General features: G+C 40.6%; 1 protein-coding gene across 3 annotated transcripts in view; it reads right to left on the bottom strand.

The window, feature by feature from the left end:
• The window catches only part of MYO5B (myosin VB), a 251,727-nt gene that overhangs the window by 50,640 nt on the left and 174,290 nt on the right, over positions 1 to 26,797 (bottom strand). For 2 of the 3 annotated variants that reach the window (XM_063295830.1, XM_063295833.1), the window contains exons 21-26: positions 24,426 to 24,665; positions 15,854 to 16,090; positions 10,616 to 10,700; positions 9,351 to 9,496; positions 7,194 to 7,313; positions 4,652 to 4,789 (exon numbers count right to left, since the gene is read on the bottom strand). In XM_063295830.1, the coding sequence (XP_063151900.1) occupies positions 4,652 to 4,789; positions 7,194 to 7,313; positions 9,351 to 9,496; positions 10,616 to 10,700; positions 15,854 to 16,090; positions 24,426 to 24,665 (966 nt within the window). The remainder of the gene's footprint in view (positions 1 to 4,651; positions 4,790 to 7,193; positions 7,314 to 9,350; positions 9,497 to 10,615; positions 10,701 to 15,853; positions 16,091 to 24,425; positions 24,666 to 26,797) is intronic. The other variant, XM_063295832.1, reaches the window with a different exon arrangement.

Here is a 26,797-nt window from a genome sequence, read left to right as displayed (position 1 = left end):
AAAAGGCAGCTGCCTTTCATGGGGAGATAAGGAATCTGGAAGCACGCAATGACTCTCTTTTCAGCCTGTCAGTACTGATTAAGAGGCAGACATTCTGAATGGAGGCAAAGCCCTGTTTTTTGGACTCTCTAGGGAGGTTATATCATTTCTGAAGAAGCAAATGTAGGTTGTCAAGAACCGTCAATCCCAATTTACTATTTTACAATTGCACAAAAAGGTGATGCTCCTGTGGTGAGCCCAGTGGCCTTCATTATACAAAACTGCCCATTGTTATGCCCAATCACTATTCTAATTTTCCCCTGCCTTGTGCCTTCCTTGTACTTTGGGACTACAACAGCCATGCTGCCTGGAAACCCTGGAATTTGAAATCCTGATGCATTTGGAAAGTCCAGACTAGGAAAGTTCAATGGTCTTTGCCATGGCTGCCATCAGATCGCACTCACAAAATCTAAGTGCTGGCTGCTTCTCCAAATCTTTTATCTGGAGAGAAACTAGAGCTTAACTTTGCAGGGCTGAGACTTAAACCTAAAGTCTTCTGCATGAAAATGAGTTCCACTGAGCTACAGCCACTTCCTCCTGCAGCCACAGTTGTCATCATGCAGTGGGAGATGGACAAAATATGCTGTTGCTGAATTCCATTATAGTGTGCCCTTCTGCTGAAGCAGAATAACCCAAGATTTCCCACATCCCTCCCTCTCCTGCCCTGGTAGACTGGTGGAAAGCCCTTGTGTGCTCACCTTTTACGTTTTCTTACTCTCAGGCATTGACCTTCTCAATGAAAGAAACCCCTAGGAACCTAAGTGTGGATGCATTCATGCCTCTACTCTCCATATGTCAAGCCAACTTCCAACAGTGGGGACATATTATGCAATAAACCATACCAACAATGGTGTCCCTTTTTGCTTATTTAAGAAAGGCCACCTTCACTAACCTGGAAGAACACATGGATGCAGTTATAGTAAGCACGTGTCCATCCCCCCCAAATATCAGCTGAAGAGAAGAAAGGAGTTTGATGCAGTTCCTGATTCTGGTCCTTGATCAAAACTAGGTTAGATCTGGTTTCAAGTGGAGTTTAGCTTCCAAAGACAGGCTTAGGAAGAGAAGTTGTCAAGGGGGAAAAGAAAGAAAGAAAAATAGGACTAAAGGGTAGGGTGATGAGGAAAATGCAATGTTCAGAAGCAAAGGGCACAGAGATACATATAGAACCAATGTGTACATAATCAGTATCTCAAAAGGAGCAGGTAGGCAACTGAAAAAAACAACAGTGAGAAGTACTGGGCAGAATACTGGCAAAAGGAAGTGCAGCAAGACAGTTTCAAACACATGCAGGGACTGGACTACCAATATATTTTTGAGATGCATGGGTGGTACAGAGCAGTATCCAAGACCAATATTGCCCCAATTAACAATTGTTACATAATTGCAATAATTGAGGGAGGGAGGAAACTAACTAACTAACTAACTTACTTACTTACTTACTTACTTACTTACTTACTTATTTATTTGATGGACCAGGGTATACCTTCTCAGATGTTGGTTCACAAAGGTTTTTGGACATTTTTGCTGCTGCAAAGGACACTGCCACATTAGGCAAATCAAAAGCAGCTTCAGCTTCGGTAATCCCTTGATGCTGGCTGAGCCAGTTTCTTTTCTAGCTCAGCTGCAGGGTAATGCAAAAACAAAAAACAAAACCCAGCACGCTTCCTTTTTGCAATGGTGAAGCTCAGTAGAGATTGTTGGGGGTCTGTATTCCCACTGAAGGGAACTCTTGTTTCACTTCTGAGCTACAATCATCTGGGCAGGTCCTTGAGGACTGTCTTGACCTGCTTCCCTTTCTATTCCGTAATAGTGCTAGGTTGCTTCAAGTTTTTTATTTCTTCCATTTTGTGCAGAGTGAAGTAGAAGGAGTTAGGGTATGGAACTTATAATAAGTTCCTGCAACCTAAAGAAAATATATTTAGAGCATAAATGTGCCACCTCACTTGGGGTGGCAGGGGGGATAGCTTGTCCTGGGGATGGCTGGCACCTTGCTGCGGCCCAGGGAATTTTATCAAGACTGCGATCTCACCATCTTGGGTTTTAGATCTTATATTGGGTTTTAGATTTTATATTTTAGAGTTTTTAGTATAGTTGTATATGTATATTTTATAATGCATCTTTCCTAATCGATCTTACATTTTTTACTGTTTTAAATTCGCTTGTAAACCGCCCAGAGTCATCGTTGAGATGGGCAGTGGAAAAATGCGATAGATAGATAGATAGATAGATAGATAGATAGATAGATAGATAGATAGATAGATAGATAGATAGCACCTGTTCTTCTTCAATTCAGCCATTGCTTTGGCCATAGTCATGGTTGCACAGGGAGAAATGCCTAGCTGAAAAATGGGCAACATGGTATCATGCCATCTTCAAGAGTCCCTCTGAGTGGATTCTTAGAAGGAAGTTTGGCTTGGTAGCTAGACAGCTTCACCCCATTATAATGAACCAGTTTTTTTTTTAATGATCAGACAACTGTGCACAAAATGCACTGAAAATACAGAAATGGGGAATGTGAGTAATTTATTATTTGTGAAATGTCTTACATTGTAACAATGAAGAGATGGAGCAATATGTTTCCATACTGTATTTGATTTAATAATGTGCTAAAGATTGAGCTAGTTCAATATTAATATTTATCTGGAACCTTTTTGAAGTTTTTGTTCCTTTGAATCACATTGTGCATACTTTTTTCTCTTTGATTGTATTATCACTGCTGTATTATTTTTATTATATTTTACTAATAAATAAAAAGCAAAAAAGGGAATTCATTTAATTTCCTTTGTGTGTTGAATGGAGATGAAGTTGCACAGACATGAGGTGAGATCCAGGACCACCAGTAGTATGAGCTGGACATTGATTGAATGACATTTTTCACATGTTCCCATTGGTCAGATGCACAGGGAAGGAGCACCGATTGGCTCACTTGCTTCAGCATTCCAAGAACAGCAAGAGTGAAGACAATACTCATCTCCAATTGTTTTACACGGATTAGGGAGTAGAAATAGTATCATTTGGAAATTTCCTGATGCAAATATGTCTCTTCTTTAAATTGAGATGCCAGGAAATGAAACCCAACTTTGACCCAGAATCTTCTGGAGAAATCCAACATACTTCAAATGGACAAGACTGGCACTCAGCATTTACATTTCTCTTGCAAGAACAGCTGCATATTTCCCTTAATAAAATGCTGCATCTTAAAATCTAGCTACCACAAAATTTAGCTGCAAGAAGCAGAACAAGTCTGGGCATTCAATTTGATGCTGCCTCTTCATCACCTGGCCTCAATCTATCAAGAGCAAAACCAAGAGCTGGATCTAAATTTCCCAATGGCCAGGAAATGGAATTGATATATCTTGGATTTCATGACAGCTGAGGAACAGAGTCATGGCCAAGCTCATTAACCCTACAGCAAGATAAATCACTTCCATGGGGATTGTGCATTCCAATCCAGAAGACGCAGCAACAGACCTCACAGTCGTAATTCTGGATGTATTTCTAATGAACAGTTACAGATCCAAAGGGCAGACATCCCAGGATGCAGATATTATGGACAGGACAACAGGAAATAAAAGATCTCCCCAGAACAAAAATCCTCTCAACTTCTCTTGTGTATCAGAAGCTTAGTGAAAAAAAGCTCTTCATGGGCGAGAGATTTTGAGGTTGGGAACACGTTTAAGTATGTGAGCCTTCATTTGCAGTCTTAAATGGTGCAGTTCCAAGAATATTGGAACTGCACCATTACATTCAGTTCATTCTGTACACAGCGCCTTAATCTTGCTTGCTACAAAAGGCATCACTGCACAAGTCTACCGAAACACATCTGAGGTGATGGCAGAACTATTTCTAAAGTTCTAGTTCTCCAACAGTTTTTAGAAAAAAAAATATAAAAGCAGGTTAGGGGATTTGGCCACTTTCAATTATAAGATTTCTCAAATGCTGATACCCATTTCTATTCTATGCTCAACAGTAACCTACCTAACTTGCATTTTCCACTTGGGTCAGTGTTGATTTTAAATTCACCGTCCACACATAGCTGAAGGAGTGACATGAAAAGTAATTGCTACTTTAGGATGTGGGGTGGAGGCATGGTAGGAGGTAAAGTAAGAAATGAATCTGCAGCAAAATGATGAAATGCAAGTCCTGACCCTAAAAGAGCTGTCTCTGATCATTTGGCCATTCAGAACATTTTGGGACCTGGTGCAAAACTCACTGTTCCTCCAGAAGTGTACTGACACATGCCTCTTACTTCCTAGTGACGCTTTATTAGTATTTACAAACTCAACTCGCTAAAGAAAATAAATAAATAAAGTGTCAGCTGTTGTGGGTACATTTCCCCAACCTCTCTCCTTCTATAATAACTACTGGTGATGTTATAAATTCTCTCTTCTTCCCCTCGCCCAGCAGAAAATCTTGGAATGAAGATTGGGACTGGAGGGAACATGTTGAAATGTCAGAACGTGGGGAGTTTCATTTGCTGTAATTTTTAGATGCACCATTAAACATAGGACAGGGGTTCATTTAGTACAACATATAGTTCAATCTGTAAACCCACAATGTGCATTTTAATTTTTTTCCAGACATGCCTATGGTAAGTCAAAATCAGTTCTACCTGAGATTTCTTGATTTCATTCTCTCTCTTTTCCAGCTGAGTCTTCAATTTTCTTCTCTCCTGTTCAAGTTCCCTCACTCTCTTCTGAAGTTTTAGGAAGAGGGTCATGTCCATGGCTGCCTTCTCCAAGCCAACCTCCTATGGAGGAATAGGAACAGATACATATATGAAGGAAAGTTAAAGCAACAGAGAAGATGCCAGCTCCCTGGAAACTTGGAGAATGTGTCACTTGGCTGAGAATCATTGAGAAGCCCCTACAAATAAGCTGGACCCTTTGAGAAAGAACATCCAGTCTGGTCCCCTTTTGCAAAACAGAACTTGAAGTAAGAATTCTTGCATGTGTTCAAAGAGGCACTTCCTGCGTATCTAGTTAGTTCAATTCTTTTTGGCTAAACAGAAACTCCAAAAAACACCTTGCTCCAAAGGACAAAACAAATTAAACAGGTAACTAGGACAACTTTCCCAATATGGGGAATGCTCCCCATACCTGTTTTTATTTTCCACAACTCCTGTGGTCTCCTGTGTATAGGAGGAAATTTAAATGGGGCTTCTACACATCCCAGTTATGAAAGAGATACAAGACCTCAAGGACATTTTGCATGTGAGAAACCAGCTTGGGGCTGGGTTACTTATGGGACCATCTCTCCCCAGTGGTGTCTACCCGTCCTGTTAGATCTGGCAGGAGAGGCACGCTCCAGGTCCTGTCTGTGAGAAAGTACCATCGAGTGGGACCCAGGAGGAAAGTCTTTTCTGCCGTGGCACCTTTGACTGTGTGGACCATAACAAATTGTGGCAAGTTCTTAGTGGTATGGGGATACCAAGTCATCTTGTCTGCCTCCTGAAGAATCTGTATAACGACCAAGTAGCAACAGTAAGAACAGACCACGGAACAACAGACTGGTTTAAGATTGGGAAAGGAGTACGGCAGGGCTGTATACTCTCACCCTACCTATTCAACTTGTATGCAGAACACATCATGCAACAAGCTGGCCTTGAGGAATCCAAGGCTGGAGTTAAACTCTCTGGAAGAAACATTAACAATCTCAGATATGCAGATGATACCACTTTGATGGCTGAAAGTGAAGAGGAACTGAGGAGCCTTATGATGAAGGTGAAAGAAGAAAGTGCAAAAGCTGGTTTGCAGCTAAACCTCAAAAAAACCAAGATTATGGCAACCATCTTGATTGATAACTGGCAAATAGAGGGAGAAAATGTAGAAGCAGTGAAAGACTTTGTATTCCTAGGTGCAAAGATTACTGCAGATGCTGACTGCAGTCAGGAAATCAGAAGACGCTTAATCCTTGGAAGAAGAGCAATGACAAATCTCGATAAAATAGTTAAGAGCAGAGACATCACACTGACAACAAAGGCCCGCATAGTTAAAGCAATGGTGTTCCCTATAGTAACATATGGCTGCGAGAGCTGGACCATAAGGAAGGCTGAGCGAAGGAAGATCAATGCTTTTGAACTGTGGTGTTGGAGGAAAATTCTGAGAGTGCCTTGGACTGCAAGAAGATCCAACCAGTCCATCCTCCAGGAAATAAAGCCAGACTGCTCACTTGAGGGAATGATATTAAAGGCAAAACTGAAATACTTTGGCCACATAATGAGAAGACAGGACACCCTGGAGAAGATGCTGATGCTAGGGAGAGTGGAGGGCAAAAGGAAGAGGGGCCGGCCAAGGGCAAGGTGGACGGATGACATTCTAGAGGTGACGGACTCGTCCCTGGGGGAGCTGGGGGTGTTGACGACCGACAGGAAGCTCTGGCGTGGGCTGGTCCATGAAGTCACGAAGAGTCGGAAGCGACTAAACGAATAAACAACAACAACAGCCATATTAATTAATTAATAAAATGGGCTGCAATGGGTTCCATTCAAAGCAAGGCAGAATTTCACAAATTCTATCTTCAGCTTTGTAATTCTCAATGCCATGTTTGACAAGAGTACTAAAAATGGAGGATCTCTCATTTAAGAAGTTGTAACTCAAACACAAGCTTTGCACTTGCAACTTGAAACGTAGAAGCTTTTAAAAGACCCTAAAATATATTGGCATTTGATGCTTGAATGCCTTGTGTGTAAAGATTGCACAAAAGGAGCCTATAACTCCTTGGAAAGCAAAGCTATATAAACATATCCCTAACAAATGCTGGCCTATATTTTAAAATATTATTACTTATTGTGCTCTATGTACACCTTTAAATGTCTAGTCAAAGCATTCATTTACACAGTAATCCTCCATAATTGGCTAATTAAAAAATAAAACCAGAAAGGTTTCCCTCCATACAAAGCTGAGGTTGTAGCACTTGCTGCTCCAGACTTGATTAGTCAGCCTTTCAAATAGCTTAATAACGGCACTTTCAAACCGCCGTAGTTTGTTCAAATTAGATGTCCTCAGCCCTCCATCTTAGCCATGGTGGGTGAGAATTTGGGGACCTGTAGTTCAGCACAGATGGAGGTCACCAGGTTGACTGAGACAACCTAGATGGCAAATGTTTTACTTTGCCTCTGCAAAAGAAATTCTGTTTTAATTCCAGTTCCATACCTCTACTTGCTGTATTGCATCCTCAGAATCTCCTATTTCAGATGTTGAAATGGATGGGTAGTTGGAGTCCGATTCCAGGCTGCTCTGGTTTGATGGGTTTCTTCTGTGCCCTGGAGTTTGCTATCCAAAGAGGAAAACCATATTAGACTTACTCAGAACTAAGGCAGGCCAAGGCCAATTAGTACCACAACACAGACTGGTTTTTAAAAATGATGCACAAGAAAACAAGTGTTTTATATGAGGGAATAATCTGTGTGCCAGGAATAAGAAAGGATTCTCCAGTGTTGCAAATTGGCAATTTTACATCTCGGGGTCATAGACTCACCTCCTTCAGATGGTTACACCCGTTATTGAGAAGACCCACAATTTTGTGGTGGAAGAGAACACTATATATTTCCAAGTTAAAATAGTAAAATGACTCTCTACAGTTGTATCTTGGGTATAGGTACTATGGATATATTCATGTACCAACCACCCTTAACTCTGCAGCCCATTAGGCCCAGGCCTATCCTTGTCAACCCAAGTCTTGCTACTATCTGGATAGTCAACCTGGTCTTTCCCCCATCATGGGATCCTGGGCTTCAGCTCAGAGGTCCAGTCCTAGCTGCACCATTGAGATTCCCTAAAAAACAGAGAATCCAAAGAAATAACTCTTGGACCAACAAACAGATGCAATTTGGAGGTTGGGTATTATCAGCTGTCAGCTCGTACTTCAGCCACAAGAAAAACAGTTGTCAGATTGACCTCTCTCAAGACTGAAACCATTGCTACTCTAAAAAGTAATGGTAGGAGCTCTATTTCTTAGGAAGACAACAATGTTAACATTACAGCAGGTTGATGAGAGGTCATTTGGCTGATGCACGAAAACTGCATCAGAGGACATGTTGACACTTGTATTCCACAAGGGCTTCCTATCACCATCCAAGCATCACACCAGATGAAACTGTGACTGAGGAAGTCCCAAGTGATGAACAGAGTGTCAGCCATTTAGATGTTTAATTTACTGCATCTAGGAGATGCTTCAGATTTGTTTATAGCAACAGAGTATAAAGGCATAAACCTACAGTCTACAGACTGTTCCTAATCCTCACATTTGGTCACGTGTGTAATTAAAATCTACATTGGAGCTCGGCGCAAATTACGTGTTAAAATTCTTCACCAAATTTGGAAACAGAGACATCGGGCAGATAATGTCTATGATTTGTCCAGAAAAAGGAGTGGTTCTCTAAGTTGCATAAAGGGAGGAAACCCACCCCCACTCCAGCAGCAACTGTAGCACTGCTACAGAAAAAAAAATCAAATCAAGCTGGCTGCCCAACATGAGGCTGGAGGCAAAGTGTGTGCTTTGAGAGTTGTGTACGCAGGCAGTAAATGAATGAGAAGAAGGAGCTGCTTGTCTAGCTATTGAATCTGAACAGCTGATCAGCAGAAGTTTGCTAAGGCATTTGGTGGTTTCCAAGGTGGAGATGGAGGACCAAATATAAGCCATGGTAGAGGCCAAGTGTGCCATGGTGATGTCTCACCATGAGAAGAAACTCAAGTATGGCCTTGGAGTTCAGCTGTGCTGTCATGAGGGCAGATGAACTGCCCTGGCTGCTAGCCAAGACTGTTGTGGGCGAGATGAAGGCAGCATTTTGACTGGCCAAACCAGTCAAACCAAGATGAAGGCAGCATTTTGACTGGCCAGTCTATAGCTGTTGGGGATAGATCATATAAAGCAAAAATAGCCACCTGGCTTATGTTGTCCTTGTCAGATCACTTCTACAGCCATGGTGCCAATGTTGACTGATCTACAAAGCACATACAACTCATGACCCCTGAAGTTCAATAACATAAGAGTCAGGATGGAGTCAGGTAACCTATAAAGTTAATTAGTATCCTACTCCACCCATGATTTCATGGATACTACCTTTTCCTTTGAAAGGAATTTCAGAAGCAGGTTTTCTTCCATCCAACTGAATCAAAGCAGTAGGAGAAAGTGTAGGAAAACTTCTTTGCTTGGCACTAGGCTATCACTTGGAACTAAATATTAGTATTAGCCCTTAAAAAATGCAAACAGGCCAGAGCTACATCACTGATTGACAGTGAGCTTACTCAAATTGACAGACTACTGTCTACAGGCATCTCATAATGACATTAAGATAAAATTCCCATTACCTTGATGAGCGTCATCTCATCACTTAAGTTCTCGTATCTTTGCTCCAGCCTTGAATACTCCTGCACAAGGTTTTGGTAACGAACTCTCTCCTCGTCAAGCTCCTTCTTCATCAGATTTTCTTCAACTGCATTTTGTGCAAATTCATCTTATAAAAAAGTAGCAGGGAAAGAATCTTGAAGGGCACTGAAAACAGCAGATCACCCTCTCTGTCATGGAGAGTAACCTGTGGATTTAGTTTTTAACCAGACAGGGTGTCTATTGGTAATACCCACTGCAGTCCAGAATGAAAATAAACTGGTTAGTGCTCTTAAAAACAGCCTTCTGTCAGCTTACATTCTTAGGCATATGGTCTACTTTGCTAGCATTATAAATAACTTAGAACACAGGCTCCAGTCCCTGTTCATGAACAGAGCAGCAACCTATAATCCAAACAATTTTTTTAAAAAAAATTAGTTCAACTAACAGTTAAAATGCCCAGTTAATCAGGCATACTTTTTTTTAATGTAGTTATTTTTCATTTACACTTTTAAAAAAAAGCAAAGGTAGAGACCATCTTTGTACAGTATTATTCGCTCTCTACATTGCATGGATTTCCTTTAAAGAAGAAAGGAATGCTTCAACATTCTTGCCTTACGCATGTATACATTTACTCCAATGTTCAGCTAACGATCATTTGGTCAGCTGAGTCAACTGATATCTAAACAAGGCATCTGACATTTTCAGCCATCACAGGTATTTCTTTTAGCAAATTTTTAGACCTCAATGCTTCAGCAAAGTAACACCAAATGCTTACATTTCACACATGCTTTTATTTTCCTTCCTTTCTCCCTTTCACTTTGTTAACGTTTAATTCAGTTTTATATTAAGCTGATTCTCCACCATGTTGCTTCAATATTTTCTGAATGCCCTGAATGTAGTATCGTTTCCACATTCCTGTTTTTAAATTCTTTGCTTGTTGACTTTTCAAGGCAGTTTCACGACAAAGGATCTGTTTAGCATAGGATGTTTTATTCCATGCTTAATTCCCTCCCCTCCACATGGCTCCAGTGATTAAATCAGTTTCTAACGATAATCCTTCCACCTCCAAGAGAGGAATTTCAAGCAATATTTTTCAGATGGAGAAAAAGGCAACTTGTTTGAAGACTAGCACAATGGTTATTATTCACAGTGGAGCCAAGGGGAGAAAGGACTCACATAATGAAAAACTACGAACCCTTTCATTTAGTTACTAATATTCATTAAGCCATCTGCTACTTCTCCCTACCTTCCGACAGACACAAGATTTTGTTGTTCAGTGCCTCTTTTTCTTCCTTCAGAAGCACATTCTCCTCTTCCAAGTCTGATATCCGCTAAGAAGAATACAAGAAAACCATGTTAGCTTCCACAGTGTTGGCCAATCGAAGGTCACTGTACACTGTAGAGTGATTGTGTTTCACCTCGGCTGGTTTTTATAGCAAAACCGGTTTTTTTCCTCCTTCCCTTACTAAAACAATGATACGGAAGAGTGAAAATGTTGCTCTAAGCATAGGCTAAGCAGCTGTTTTCAGGCTATGTTAAGGAGGAACGCAACTTAAAATGAGCAAACGTTGATAGTATGTATAACCTATGTTTGAGATAGTTCTCAGTTATAATTATTCTACATTCTAATTATATTCTAGGAAATCTTGGCCTCCAAAGAAGCTCATTAGAAGAACACTGATGAAAAGGTCAACAGCTGTGCACAGATTTTCCTGAAGATCAGCCGGTCTGTCCTCTGGAGTTCTAGGACAACATGATGGCGCCTTTAGTGCAGATTTCTGTGTCGTGGTCGAGGTTTAAAGGTTCTGTTTAAAAACGAGGATGAAATGGTTTCTTATATACAATATAATGCACTTTTGCTCTGTTCCTACAGGACATTTGTTACCACATACTGTATTTCAAGGGTTTCCTTGGCAGACGAGTCAATGAGGGGAAAAATTTCCTTATGGCAGAAAGGTTTTAAATTGTTATATTAATAAACACTGTATTGATACACCCCATCACCTACAAGAATTAATTCATTATATTTTACCAGATGAACTATTTATCTCACATTTTCACTCAATACAGGCCATCAAGGGGGGGAAAATGAAGTGAATGTCAAATAAGATTAATTTTTAAAAGGCAGTGAAAAGCATAATTAAGCGTAACTCAAACAAAAAGCCATAGTAAACATCACTGTTATGTTTAGAAATAACAATTTATGTCACATGTCATGAGTGCCTTGGGCACAAATCCAGCTGGGTGACCTTGGGCCAGTCACTCCCTCTCAGCCCTAGGAAGGCAGCAATGGCAAACCACTTCTGAAAACCCTGGCCAAGACAACTGCAAGGACTTGTCCAGGCAGTCTCAAAGAATCGGACACGACGGAACGGATTCAGAAGTAAGTCACATGTAGGCAAGCTTAATGAAGACTCCTCTGCAACTCAAAAGTCTGCATAGACCTTCAGACCTTCCCTCTTCAAACACCTTCCCTATTTTTCTTCCTGTTCAGTGACAGCATCCTGCATCCTATATTGCTGCTTAGGATTTCACGTCTCCAGAGCCTCAGTCCTACCTTCTGTACAAAGCCAACCATCCCCAATGCAAAGCAAGTCTCACACAGCATGAATATTTCATTGTCTTTGAGGATTATTTTTTCTGTCACAATTATTTCAAGCTCCTCCTCCAACAAGGAAAAGCTGGTACATTAGCCAAGCCCGTTCCGGAAAAGAGCGAGGCTGTTTTGTGCACTGGTCACCTCAACTGGAGTACCGTGGTGCCCTACCTGCGGAGCTGGCCTGGAGACTGGCTCAGAAGCATTACTGACTGGGTACTCTCCTATGTGTACCTTATACCTGTGCTAAAACAGGCTGGCTGACTCAGTGCTTCAACCTTGGCCCAAAAGCCATAAGCAGCTTGTGACCAGGTTGCCAGGAAGACAATATGGGCCGCCTAGTACAGCGTTACTGCCTTCTTGTTGACTGCTTCCGGCTTTAAAGAATGTTTGTTGTTGGTTTGTTTTTGGCAAAGCATCTTGAGCCTGGAGCAGTGGGTGGTCCACAACATTACACAACAAATAAACGAACAAGTCACCCATCAATCTCCGGTCAATTTTTCAGATGGTTGTCAAGCAACACATAGTTGGCAAGACCAAGGAAGTAGGAACGACACAGATTTCAGGAAGGTATTGTTAATGCTGGTCTTGGGTAAATACTGAACTTTGAAAACTCTAAGACAGTGTTTCTCAACCTTGGCCACTTTAAGATGGGTGGACTTCAACTCCCAGAATTCCCCTGCCAGCCAAGGTTGAGAAACACTGCTCTAAGAGTAAATTCCCAACCTTAGAGTAAGTTAATTAAGGCAGAGTCTCTACGAAACTCTTTCTTTCCACATCTCTCACTTCTGGGCAGAATTGCCTCTTCTGAGATAAACTTTCACTTCACATGCTTTTGTCCCTTGCTTTCCCACAATCTCTGGAATGGAGGAACATGAATCTCCCTAGTCCATCACCTTAACCCAGTGTTTCTCAATCTTGGCAACTTTAAGATGTGTGGACTTCAACTCCCAGAATTCCTTAGCCAGCAAGGCTGCCTTAACCATTGAACCACACTACCTCAGCACACTGCTTCCCATCACACCTGGGACACACAGTGAAAAGCAATGCATCAATCAAGCCAATGAATGAATTTTTTTTTTGTGTGCCTTTGCGTCAGTCTGGACTCCTGGCGACGGCCTGGAAAAGTCCTTGCAGTTTTCTTGGCAAGATTTTCAGAAGTGGTTTGCCATTGCCTGCTTCCTAGGGCTGAAAGAGAGGGACTGGCCCCAAATCACCAGCTGGCTTCATGTCTAAGGCAGGACTAGAACTCACAGACCCCTGGTTTCTAACCTGGTGCCTTAACCGCTACACCAAACTGTCTCTCCAATTAATGAATTAGCATACCCAAAGAAGCTAAGTGTCTCGCTACAATTTGACTGCCCTAAATTGCTTTGGACAAGTCATTTTATGCAATCAATATTATTCTGTTCCAGGGGGGTGCACCAGACCGCAGCCTGACACTCCAAATTCTATTGTACGCAACAAAACGGCAGCTCACTGAAGAATAAGTTTAATTTGGGAAACTGCTACTCAGATTACATGAGGATTTTGAATGACTATAAAAAGAAGGCTTTGTATGTCCATAACAGAAAGATTTTTGTTGTAGGAGTGCGACTAGCAATTTACTGTATGTCATCTCTACAGCTGTCTAACTTTTAATGTATGTTCATACATTTTCCCTCACTTTTCTCGGCAGGAAAAATCTGCAGAGGCACTTTATCAGTAATTGCACATGACATTAAAAGCAAGTACAAATGGAAAGCAGGAAGCAGTGGGGAGAAACTTTTAATACCAAAGACATTCAAGCTGCTATATAATGAATTACTCAATATGCTGCAAAGCAGAAGGGGAGGTTGAAAGAAAACACCCCAGAAAGCCACAAAATTAGAGCAGCTTTTTAATAGCAATGCCCAGCTGGGTGGCACCACCTTGATGACCTTGGCTGATCTCAGAAAAAACATCGTATCTGGTAAGTGCTTGTATCAGACCGAAACAACCTCAGAGCTGTTAGTTGCTTGGATGGGAGACCACCAGGAAATTCCACTGTTATAGGCTAAATTGAGAAATTGTAAAAAACAAAACAAAACAAAACCCCAGAAGAAGACAATGGCAAACCATCTTTAAATTGCTGCCAAGAAAAGTACAAGTACGTGAAACCACCTAGAGTTGAGGTCCACTTGATAGACTCTTTAAAAACTTTTGAAAAATAAAATAATGCCCCCAATCCTCAACATCTCAGTATATTAGCTTTGCCCTTGATGTACTATTACTTTTGTCTTCAGAATTGTTGCAAACTGAAAAATACCCCAAGTTGCACATAAAGTTCAGTCACAAGTTGACATGGATCATTATACCCGAGCATAAATATGCTGTTTCAATGGGTGTTTGGAGCTTGAGTCTGAAAACTGTTGCATGATGTTATGGTGACTGAGTTGCCATTTGATTTTTCTTAGGGTTGACTGTCAGATATCATTTTACTTACATTTTGAATATTTGAGTGTGAGCGTGTGTACATTCGAGTGTATATACCTACTGGTATAAACTGGCAGGAATCTTGGGCACTGGGCAATATATATGCAATAAATTATATAATAAACAAACAAGATGTAAAAGAAATCTACCACAGCTGACTCCTAGAGTGAAACGGTGAGGATCCATCAACATTAAATGTCTTGCAGTACAGATGGCAGTGACGGATGCTGTTATTATTAGTCCTCTGGGGTATATAATTCATGCAAAACAGCATATATTCTGTTGCTGGTAGAGAAAAAAGCCTGTATAATTGAAAGTTGTGTACTAAAATCTGCATAATAGTAACAACCCTTCCTTCCTTCCACAAAAATTTGTATCAAAGTTCTCTGCCTTCTTTCTTTTCGTTTTTAATAGCATGGAAGACATAACGCCTTGCATATCTCAAAGCCTCTTTTATCTATGTTAAAACCAGAACAAAATGCTATTTTTAATATTAGCCAAATGTTGCTATTTTTTAAATTATTTCAGTGGTCTGACAAGGAACAGGAGAATTCTCAGTCAATCCAGATGGTTTCCCAGAGCAAGATAAGAGAAACTGACTGAGGAATTCAACTGTGACAGTTTAAAAATTTGCCCATTTAAAGGTCATGAATTTACTCTCTGCCAGCAATTACTCGTGTTATCCCCACACAACAAATTAGTCCTACAAATCCAAGTAACCAGTCAGCCAATGGATGTCTTGACTGCCACTAATGAGATCCTCAAAGCCTGAAATCCCCCTTTGGATATGGCTATTCAGTACTTCTGCATCAGTGTGGTCTCTTAAATTCTGCTACAAATGACCATTTAAATTCTGGTCTCTGCTTCCCCACCAATAAACACAATAATGCACAGAAAGACATTTTGTGAAGAGTTAGATGTGCAGATTCAGCAGCCATTTCTTCTCCCTGTAGACATCCAAGAAATAATGAAGCCACGTGAACCTGAACAGACTGGTCCATGCTAACCATTTCTGATATAGTTCTGAATGCAGGTGTAGGGAAGAACTTAACAGCCTGAATCAACTCTGCAATACACAAACCACCCTCGTTATCTTTAGAAAAGGCCTTGCTAATGATACAAAACATGCACCATAATCAGAAATTAACCAGCATGTCTTTTCAGAAGGACCTTCAATCCAGAAGAAGGCCTCGAAAAAGTGTGAACGCTGACCTGGTGCACACGTGAAGCAAAGCTGCAGTGAGGTAGGCTTAATTTGGCTGCTGGTGGTAGAGACCATAGTTTTAAACCACAGTTTATGACTTAGCATGTTTGGGATCCCACGTCAGTGCTGTTTTTTTTCAATAAATGATGGTTAAATAAACTGTGGCTTGGCCCTATTATGCCCACAGACATTGTGATGCGGAAGGCCTGGAAATCCGCCCAAAGCATTACCTTTTGGAGCACCTGTTTCTCCTTTGCATAGGTGTCTTCGACTATCTTTCGCTCCCCGTGGGCTTTCTCCAGGGCCAGCCGGAGGGAATCGATTTCCTCCTGCAAGCTCACCAGCTGATTGCTGTCCCCCTTCTTCCGCTGATGGCGTTCCAGTTCCTTCTTCAGTTTTTCGATCTCTGTGCAATGAACAGAGGTGGTGGTGGAGAACTGCTCGCTGAGAGACCTGTATTCTTTGCTCTGCAGAGGAAGAGGTAGCAGGAAAACACTGAGCTCACTGCTCGCCACTCCAGAGAATAAAGGAAGTCGTAAGTGAGTAAGACTGCAGAGCTTTAAAAATAGTAGATTGTTCTTGTCAGTTTCCAAAGCTAAGCATCACTCTCCAATCATCACAGTACAGAGAAATTCTAACACGGGGTATAATTTCCAGAGGTATTCATGTTACTCTGTTCCAATTACATTAATTAAGAATCTTGTGGTAAAAAGTTACATTAAACTTGCATTATACAACCAGTATAATGTAAGTTTTAGTGGGCAAGGTAAATTGCAAAAGCAGACTCTAGTTCTTGAATGGTTTTGCTGTAATAGATGTATTTGTGACAAGGATACTAAAAAAATGCACGCTGAAGTTGCAATTTAAAGACTTCATTCTTTCTGTTGTATTAATCAATCAATTATGGTCTGGAAAGTTCTTATGGGAAGAAATCTTAATTTTAACTCTCCACTGAAGGGGAACAGGATGGGGCACAAGTGGGACAGAGGCACTTTTACTCTGTTGCCTATCAAAAGCTTTACAGATCCTTGGGTACCACAGGCTGTGTGCCTGCTAGTGGTGGGGACATGACAGGGCATTCTGGAGTTGGCATTACAGGTAGTCCTCGTTCAACAACAGTTCATTTAACAACGATCCGAAGTTACGATGACCTCAGAAAAAGAGTTTTATGACCTGTACTTACGACTGTCACAAAATGTCGCACCACCCCCAAACTCGTGTAATCGCAATTTGGGCACTTGGCAGCCAGCTCACATTTATGACCAGTTGCAGCATCCTGCAGTCACGTGATCATGATTTGTGACCTCTTTTGCCAGTTTTCAGCAAAAAACGTCCATTGGGGAAGCTGGATTCACTTAATGACCTGTGACTCACTTAACGATTATTGTGATTCACTTAACGGCCATCATAAAAATGGTCATAAAATCAGGTCTGGTGACGTGGTGACTCACTCAACAACTGCACCACTTAACAACCAGTTATATGGTCCTCACTGTGGTCATTAATCGAGGACTACCTGTAGAAGCACAAGATCTAAAGTCTCACTGGTCCTTCTTCATGACCTCAAACTGCTGGTGACCTGAGGCTAATATTGTTACTTTCCCTCCCATTGTTTATAGATGGAAAGAGAAACATAAAAGAAAGAACTGCTGCTTTAAACCAAAAGCAAAAATCTTCTTCACATTTGCTGCCCTGGTCTCAGCAAGCCAGCAAAGTCTGAAAATGAAGGCTCTCTTGCTCTGATATTGTCAATCTTTTTCTTCTAGATGCCGCCAAACATCTAAGACTTAGCCACTAAACGGTCTATGTTGAATTAGAATATCATTCCTGCCCCTGAAAGACAAGAGTTTAGAAAGATAAAGACAAGCATTTCTAAATTAAAGCCCAATTCAAAATGTTGCTCTGAATTACTTGGAACTTGCAGTATATACCTGTAGAATTTAAAACCATCTTCATAAGAGGCTCTTTTCACTGAGATGGAGGAAATGGAAACCTGGGAGAAAAATGTTCTCTGGCAATGCCCGTTCCGCAAGCCCCTCTCCCCCCACAGACATACACTTTCATCTTCCCAAATCTTTCTAAAGTTATATTGTGGAGTCCTTGGTGCTCTCCGAGTCTGGTTGTTTGCTTGCAGACATTTCATTACCCAACTAGGTAACGTCATCAGGCTCAACCAAGCTCAGAGAACACCAAGAACTCCACAGTTCAACCCTGAACTACATACATTCTCTTCAGCTGAAAGCTGTATTTATGTCATTTTATTTTATAGTTTACTGATTCATAAGTTGCTTAGTAGTCCAGAGAATTTAGTTGATAGGTGGCATAAAAATAATAAAATCAACGTATTCCCAAACCCATTAGATCTTCTTAATGTGTAGCCGTTTCTGCACATGTGTGAAGGTAAACTGTTCCATGCCCTCAAATTTCTGACTTGTATATTTCTGTATGGTAAAATATATATATTTCATTGATTTCTTGGAAGCCAATCAAAGAAATGCATACCAGTGTATATTAAGAACCTGAAAGTTAGCTACCAAAAATGTGGATTAATTATGTAGCTATGCCAGTGTTTATTAATTCCTTACACAAAACAAAACAATGTCTTGTACAAATTTTCTCTCAGTGTAATTTGAAAATTTGAAATTACTATAGAAATTAAATAAATGGTAAAGAGGGCTTTCAAGTTTCTCACAAGGGAAACTCTTCAGGCATTCTGTGAATGTGGAAGAGTGAAAATCTGGAATTTTTGATTCTGTACATGCAAAACCTTACAGACTCACATTTTAAGAATTCAAACTCTTTGGAACTCTAGCTCTTTGTGAGAATGTCCTCACAAGCAACTTTCCATAGCTCCAATTCATCCTTAATACAAACCCTTTATTGAGATGATCTTCGAACTACTGAAAATGTCAAGTGAATAAGCCACAGACATTTTCTCCCAAATGACTGTGTTTAAGGATGAAGCCATAGCAAACCAGAATCAGATGCTCAGATCCAAAACTTGACAATGACATGGAGCACACACAGAAGTATCAGACAAGTAGGTATGTTCAGAATTACAAAGGAAGAATTTCTAAGAAGTGTATTGCTTAGTCTAAGTATGTAGAAGATTAAAGTGTCCTAAGTCATCATGGCATAGGCCCAGGTTACCTGAGGAACTGTCTTATCCCAAGTACGTTGGCCCATCCCACCTGGTTTGAGAGGAAGGGCATGTTGCAGACCCCATCACCTAAAGAATTCCAACTGGCAGGGTTGAGGAGGACTTTTCTGCCATTGCCCCTGCTCTGTGGAACATCTTGCCCCCTGAGGTGAGGTTGGCCTCCACTCTTCTGGCCTTTAGGAAGAGCATCAAGACCTGCCTCTGCCAACTAGCTTAGAAGTCCAAGTGTCATAGGCAGCCCTGGGGGTGGTTGGTGGCTTAAGACACTCTCTCTGCCTTTTGGTTTCCCTCTTCAATCTTCTATTTTTTGTACTTTTTCTATTTTTATGATAGTTTTATGGCTTTTATTTGTAAGCCGCCCAGAGTCACTTTTATGGTGAGATGGGTGGTGTATAAATTTAATAATAAATACAGAAATAAATAAATATCTACAAGTGATAGTGTAAACGATTGACTCTCCGGAATACCCCGATTACTCGTCCAAGAGGATTCCAAATTATGCTGCTAACCCCCTGGCTCAAACTGCCTATTTGGACAGGAGTTCCTGACTTGACCTATAGTCAAGTCCTGGAACTGAGCTTGTAATATAGGTCAGCTCCCTTTTTCCAAATGCGCTGAGCTACAAAGGCCATCATGCAACAACCATGTTGGCATGAGGTAATGGAAGTTGTGCAATAGTTCTGGAATGTTTCCAGATCAAAGGAACTGTTCTGGGTCAGAATTTTATAATACATTCACAATGCCCTTATTTTCCAATAGTTTATGGTCCAGTATATTATTTCATCCTCAGCCCTGCTACTGCTGAATCACTTCGCAGGACAAGAACTGCAAAGCAACGTCAGCCCCATGTACTAAAACTTCAGCCATATCGTATTTGCTGCATCTGTGTCCCAAAGATTCGGTAATGTTTTTTTTACTTGCTCAGATTAAATGAACTGTTTTTCAGTTAAAACTCAGCTAAATAATTTTAGATAGTGCAGTTGTAGTTCAAAACTAGCCTTCACAAGAATCATTCTATTATAGTCTATTAGATTATTATTTGTTAAAGTTTTTTATACATTTACTATAGCTGGGTACCATCTTAGGCTCCAAGTACTTCAAATAATTACATTTTCTTTTTAGAAGTTGCTATGGCCCTGTAGAACAGGGAAGAGAGCCTAATTTTAACCATCTTATAGACAGCATAAACTGGACATTTCCCCCGTATTTTACCTTAAACTTACATACTTTTTCCCAATCTGCTTGTGTTTTGTGTAAGAGCACAGCTTGTAGAGAAAAGAGGAAAGGACTGGAGACAGGTGGATTGTGGGAGAAATGACGACTTACATTTCCATCATCTGCACCCTTTGTTTCAAACAGCACCATCAGATGCATAACATTTTGCAGAAACAGCAAAGGGACCTACCCCACTGCAATCTGTCCAACATGCAAAGCACCCTTAATCTGCTTTATTGCCATCACACCTCTGCCCCTCATTGTTTTTGCTCTGTGCAACTTCTACATGTTATCATGCACTTGCCATGCAGTTTACTAGTCAAGTCTAGAGCTTGCTGAAAGCACCTTCACCCAATCACAACTCAGCCTGAGCCAGCCAACAGCGAAGCACAACCACTCGAAGAACATTAGCATATCAGCATTAATTTTCTCCAAGAATCAGACATGACTGAATGGATTAAAAAAAAAACACCTCTGGAGCTCCAGGTGTCCATAAACAAAATCACTGCACTGATTTACAGTCGAAGAACAAATTATAAGAAAATAAATAGCCATTATAATCAAAAGAAATGTAATGCATAATAAAAGCAGCAGTATAACAAAAGAAGATTAGGGAAAACGATCTAGTACAGCTGAGATTATCCATACCAGATGTTCCAATAGCAACAGTGACTTAGTAGAACCTATCAACACCCTGGGTTTTTTTCAGATTGTATAAATCCATAAACTAGCCTTTGATTCACACATCTTCATAAGGACACCAGTGAAACTTTAAAATACGTGCTTTGAAATTATTTTTTATACATAGCAGACTTTATTTGGCAGCTACCTTTCCATGCTTATTAAGTTAATGTTTGCAAGCCCCCTTGGCATTTCTCTTAAATGGAAAGGTAGACTATCCATTTTCCACATCATGTCCTATAGCTGTTCCTGATGAACTTCTTACACCACGTGTTGTGGTGGTTCATGTGTCATGTTGTGATACAACAGCAACCAAAAATAGTATCTGCATAGTGTATGATTCTACACACCTGTGACAGTGTTTAATGCCCTTCTCATTCAAGCTTGCTGATTCTGGAAAGGAAGAGACTTGTTTCTTATTGCAAAACCCTCCCAAGATTCTTCACCTCTCAAGGTAAATGACAAAATGGAACTTCCACCAGTCTATTCCACAAAAAGAAACAACTGTAGAAGTTGTTCAATACTGATGGACTGGTGGCTTCCTCTGCTACATCTGGTGGACAGTGGGCTAGTTTAGGGAGAAAGAATAACGTAACTCTGGGAACATTGTTGACAGCTGCCACCTTCCCAAGCACTGTCCACAGTGCTGGGAAAGTTCTGCCTGAATAGTCCCATGGCAGCATTTCATTGCAAATAGCTCACTTCAAGTTCCAGTGAAATGAGAGTGATCAGGAGCACTGAATAACAGCGGGGCCATCAAAATGAACAAAAGCCAATAACTATGACTCCAAAATGAAATTAGTCTGAAAGGTTTGCAGTCTCATTAATTATCATTAAGACAGTAATGAATGACTGTCTCCAGGACACCCAAATGAATGGAGCAGAGAAAGAGTTGGAAGAACAAAAAAATGATAATTCTTCTTCTCAAGAGCGGCAGAGAGCACTGCAACATTTAAGTTCTTAAAATAGTCAGAAGGTTCTGAAACTCCAAGATACTGAAATCATTATTACAAAGAAGTGTCGAAGCTGGGTTTTCTCAAACAAGTCCCCTTGAGAGCTTTTAATTGTCAACAATGATTTGTGTGGAAAAAATAATAAGGGATCAGTGTTATTTCTTCGTTTAAGATGGCACATGCATTAGTAGGCAAGCAAAGTGGTCCTGATGCAACTCAATTGTACCGAAGTCCCTAGAAGTACATCTATAGAATTTGTGCCAGAAACAACTGTAAATTAGTTAACACAGCTCACCAAAAACCTTATATACAGATGGTATTATCAGAGGAGGCATTTGCACAATTGCCCTGAGTTAGTCCCAGAATTCTAATGCAGAAGGTCCAGATGGCACCATTTCCCCCTTGCAACCTATCGGTATTCACTCACCCACATTCCATGACTTACTTTACCTCAAAATGGCCAGTTAAGGAGTAACAGAACAGCTACACAAGCTGGCTATCAGATGTAGCCATAAGCCAGAATTCTCAAGCATCCCAGTGGATACAATACAGTTGCTCCCACTTAGCTCTTCCTGCCAAACCAGGAAGGCTCCATCTGTGGTCTATTAAGTGATAAGTTCAAACCAGGACATACTGTTTGTTCCTCTTAGAGCAAGCTAGAATTGTAAGCTAAACAATAAACTTTGGCTGCCCAGGGTTAGATGTCTGCAATTGGTTCATAACAAACTTCCATTACAAAAGGTAAACAGAATAAAAAGGAGGAAGACCAAAGCTATTTCTAACTCCACGGATAAGATTATCAAATCTGTACCCAAAGGAAATCCACTGAAGTTCTTGACTGCTGCAATCAGGTTCTAAATAGACTCTGCTAATTTAAATTTATATAGTAGCAGAAGGGTGAAAACTTGTCTCCTTTAGTGGTAGCGATGACCTCAGATTATTGCTTTTGAAAACAACCTCACAGAGAGAAAACACTGAGGGAAACACTGTTGTTTTTAAGGAGGCACCAATTTATTTATTTTTGCTTCTCTTTTTAGTAAGAAAATGAGATGTTGCTAGACAATAAATAATGTAAACTAGATTTTTTTCCCACCAAGGACTTGGTCCAGAGGTCAGCAACCTGTGGCCCATAGGCCTCATTTGGCCTGCCACCCAAAATCATCCAGCCCGTAGTCCCAAAAAAGAAGCTACATACCCACCTGGCCTGCAACTCTGCAGCCTGAGACTCTGCAGAGCACATCCTCATTTTCCTAAGAAAAATACTGTCCTATGGTTTGCCCCAAAGAGACCTCCTAAGTGCCAGGGTTCACCCGAGAGGGAGAGAGCGGCCCGCCATCCACTCATGACTTCTGGGCCTACACAAAGAAGGTTGCTGACCCTTGACTTAGGCCAAGACTCATCAGGAATTTTCAGCTATGAAACCCTCCAAGCAAGAGCAAGGGATGACCTCATGGAGGCCTCTCCCAAAAAACCCTACATTTGCATAGAACAAGAAAGGCACAAGAAACTCTCCCCCAGTATCTACCTCCTTCTTCTAGAAAAGAACCCAGCGCTTCTGTCTGTAGTCCTGGATGAGGAAACGGAGATTGTTGTCACATTCATTGTTACCTTAGCATGGCTTTTCCAGCATTCAATGGCCATAAGCAAAGGAGGATCGGCACAAGAGAGGCTTAATAGCAAAGCCTAGCTTGGCGGCTGTTTCACTTACTTTCCTGATAAAACTGAACACAGCGTGTATTTCTCTTTACGATTTATCCATTGTCTTACTCAATTCAGTCTGAGCTAGGATCAAGCCAGGCTACACTGCTTGGCTTTTGGTTTTGTTCTGCTGGACACTGAAAACATCAAGCTGTCAATTCTTTTGGCCAGCTCTGACCTTTAGATTTAGTTTTAGTCATTCCAAGAGTTCTTTGCAGAATTTTCTTTTCCAACAGTGTTGTTAAGGCACAAGTTATATGAGAAAAGTCTGGGGTCCTTCTTAGCAATATCTTAGCTCAACCAAAAGGCTTGTAAAAGTACAGCTCACCCATACTTCTGAATGACTAGATATTACAGAACTGCAACGTTTTAAATTTGAATACAGAAAGAAGCTTTGACGTGTGGGATCATTCACATTTTACCTGCAACTCTGTAAAGCAGCTGGGACTGTGAAGCAGCTGCAGATATGTAGTTGCTTTAAAGAAATGCAGGGAGGTTCAAGCCCCTATGCCCTTCAACTTTTCTGAATTATTTCCAAAACACTGCACAGCCTTACTAGAGATCCCATGTAACTTTCCTGAGTCACGTCAGCTCTCATCCTGGATACTTAATTTTTTATTTAACAGCCTTCAGTCCCTGTCTCAATTTATTTGAGCTTGAATTTCACTGCTCCTTGTCTTTTTAAAAATCCTGCTACAAAACTGCATCCTTGGAAGTCTACTGGAAAATTTCCATCATTATAGCTTCCCTTAGGATTTAACTGAAGCTCAGATAGCCAAGGAGGAGATATATGATCACACTGTGAAAGTCAGGACACCACCTACCCATGAGAAATCCAAAAGCAATGTCTTTGTCATCAAACGAAAAGAGGGTTGTAAAAAAGAAAATGATGAAGACATTTTCACTAAAGCACTAACTGAAAACACAGACCCTTGACAATTTTATACTTTCATCCTGTTCCACCAAGTTATAGAGCTTGACAATATTCTGTGGATATGGGGGCAAGCAAAACACCTCAACCATTAGATAATAGTTCCATCCAGAGCACTAGGGAGATGCAGGTGCACGCAACAGGGCAAGACTCAGTGAGTTTACCTGTTCATCTATCTTTCTCTGCAGTTGTACAACTTTGTTCTCCATGCCAATATTGAGCCTCTTCAAGTGCTCTGCTGACCGGGCCTCTATCTTCAGAGCCTTCAACTCTTGTTTGGCCTTCCTGCGTCTGAAATAGCACTGGATAATCACAGCCGCACATCTGAACTTGGCGAAATTCTTCCGAGCCAGCCAAGCCCGAGTATGTTTCTGGATGATGGTGGCCTTGTACTCCATAAGTATCTTAAAAGCACATGAACACAATACCAATATACAGGAGAGAGAGAGAAAAAAAAGGAGGGGTAGCATACAGCAATGTAGCAGAACACCATCTATGACAGTCTAGTTGTCATTTATCTTCTCTAGTGACAAATATGAATGAACCAGTTTAATCTTTTTCCACAGAGCATAATCAAGATATGCTTCTACTGCACTAGCTCCCAGTGTTCTCAGTGATGGCCATCCTGGCTGGGGATTTGATAAGATTAAGACCACACTTCTAGAGGATACCCAGCTTTAGATGCCTCAGTTTTTTAGTAGCAAGTGTATCATACGGTTGATATACAAGAGCTGTTCCTAATCTAGAGGTCTCTTGATGTCCTCTGACTTCCATAATCCCCTCATTGCACTGTGGGTGGTTATGAGAGTAGGAATTCAATACATCCTGAGAACACCACACTGGGAAAAACTTTCTCCACCCTGAAATTTCACAAGCAGTTCATCAGACAATCCATGCATCTACTTAGAGAATGTTAACAGTCATAGTGTTCAGTTTTGCCATAAAACGTTGATCACCAAACAATGTTTTAATTTTTAGCCACATCTTAATTTTCTACACTGTGTGACATTCTGTGTGATGATGACGGAACAGCACTAAACAAAAATTATTGTTTGCCCTCAGGAGTCCATTCACCTATCTAAGACGTCATCAAATCTCCAAATACTTGTGACATGCATCTTGGTGCCTACACAGAGTTAACTTAAGGCCAGGAGGTTATGAAATGTGCAAGAATGGAAGCAGGTAAGTTACTGAGTTTCTCTGCACATGATATTCCTGCAGCTTATAAAATCGATGAATTAGATCAAGTATGAGTATGTAGCAAGTATCACGCTTCCAAGATCGACTTTGTTTTATTAGAACCCGAGATCAGTGAAATGGGGTGTCACATAAGAAATGGCCCATAACTTATAAGCCATATAAAAAAAAATCTATATTTGGTTTGCCATAAGCCAGAAGTTCTAACACTCTAGCTATACAAACTAGCCCACTCCGTTTTAGCTAAGCATGCTTTGAAAATGCAGTCTATACAGTTAGTTTGTGGCTGAATGTATTAAGCCATTCCAAAAATTAAATTAATTCTATGCATCACCTTTACATTAACTACAGGTACAGGAATTACATAGAAATGTGGGACAGTATTTTTGTGGGACAGCTATTATTAAATCAAGAAGTCAGAAAGTGATTTAATCTATTAAAAATAGTCCAGTGATTTGTATCAGTAGAACATGATCTATTTTCTCTCCATTTTCAGATTACATCAATCTGGATCTGATCCAGCAAAGTAATTATGCTAAAATCAAGTGTGTGCAGTATTATTCATACGGCAGTTTCTAACTTGACATGAATATCAGAAATGCAAATTCACATTTCTTGAGGCAATTGTGAACAGTGCATAGCCATTAACATTTATGCACTCTCTGGTGGCAGAATGATCGAAGACTGACATTGCACTGAAATTAATACTCAGTAGTTCGTTACTACATCCCTATGGGCACAAAGGTGGAGTAAAAATCAATAAGCAACAGAATGAATACACTAATATGGAACAGTGGTTAAAGTGTTGGTCCAAGACCAATGAAAATGGCAACATCCTGTGTAGCAATTCCAAGGCTCATGCCAGGAAGTGTGAATTTTCTTCTCTCCAGCCTGATGCGCAATAATCTTTCCATTTTGCCCTGAGGTTCTTCTCTTTGTGGCTTCATTAAGCTAGCCCTCTGAAGAACTGCAGAACAATTGCTTCTGTCTGTGCAGCTTAAACACTGAAATATCTACAGTTTATGCTTCTGTACTCTGAAACTGGGCTAAGTTCTGAGTCAGGGAAAAACAGCTTGGAAAGAAAGGAAAAGACCTAGCAATAACTTTCAAAACACGCTGGCAAGGTTAACCCTACATGGAAGGAGTTACAAAAAGAAATCAAAGGAATGATGAACGTGAAACTAATAGGTTATGCCTCTAAATAGGTGGGGATGAAATATTATTACATAGTCCTGGAGTTGATTCCTATTATGTAATCAATTATTAAATATGCCAAAAGCAAAGGGGAGACCAGGCTGAAAACTGTGGAACAATAGTGCCTGGCTAAGTTAATATTTTG

This window comes from Candoia aspera, chromosome 2, assembly GCF_035149785.1.
Source record: "Candoia aspera isolate rCanAsp1 chromosome 2, rCanAsp1.hap2, whole genome shotgun sequence".
Classification (NCBI taxonomy): Eukaryota; Metazoa; Chordata; class Lepidosauria; order Squamata; family Boidae; genus Candoia; species Candoia aspera.
The sequence above is the reverse complement of the archived record's forward strand: the minus strand, read 5'-3'. Positions and strand labels throughout refer to the sequence as shown.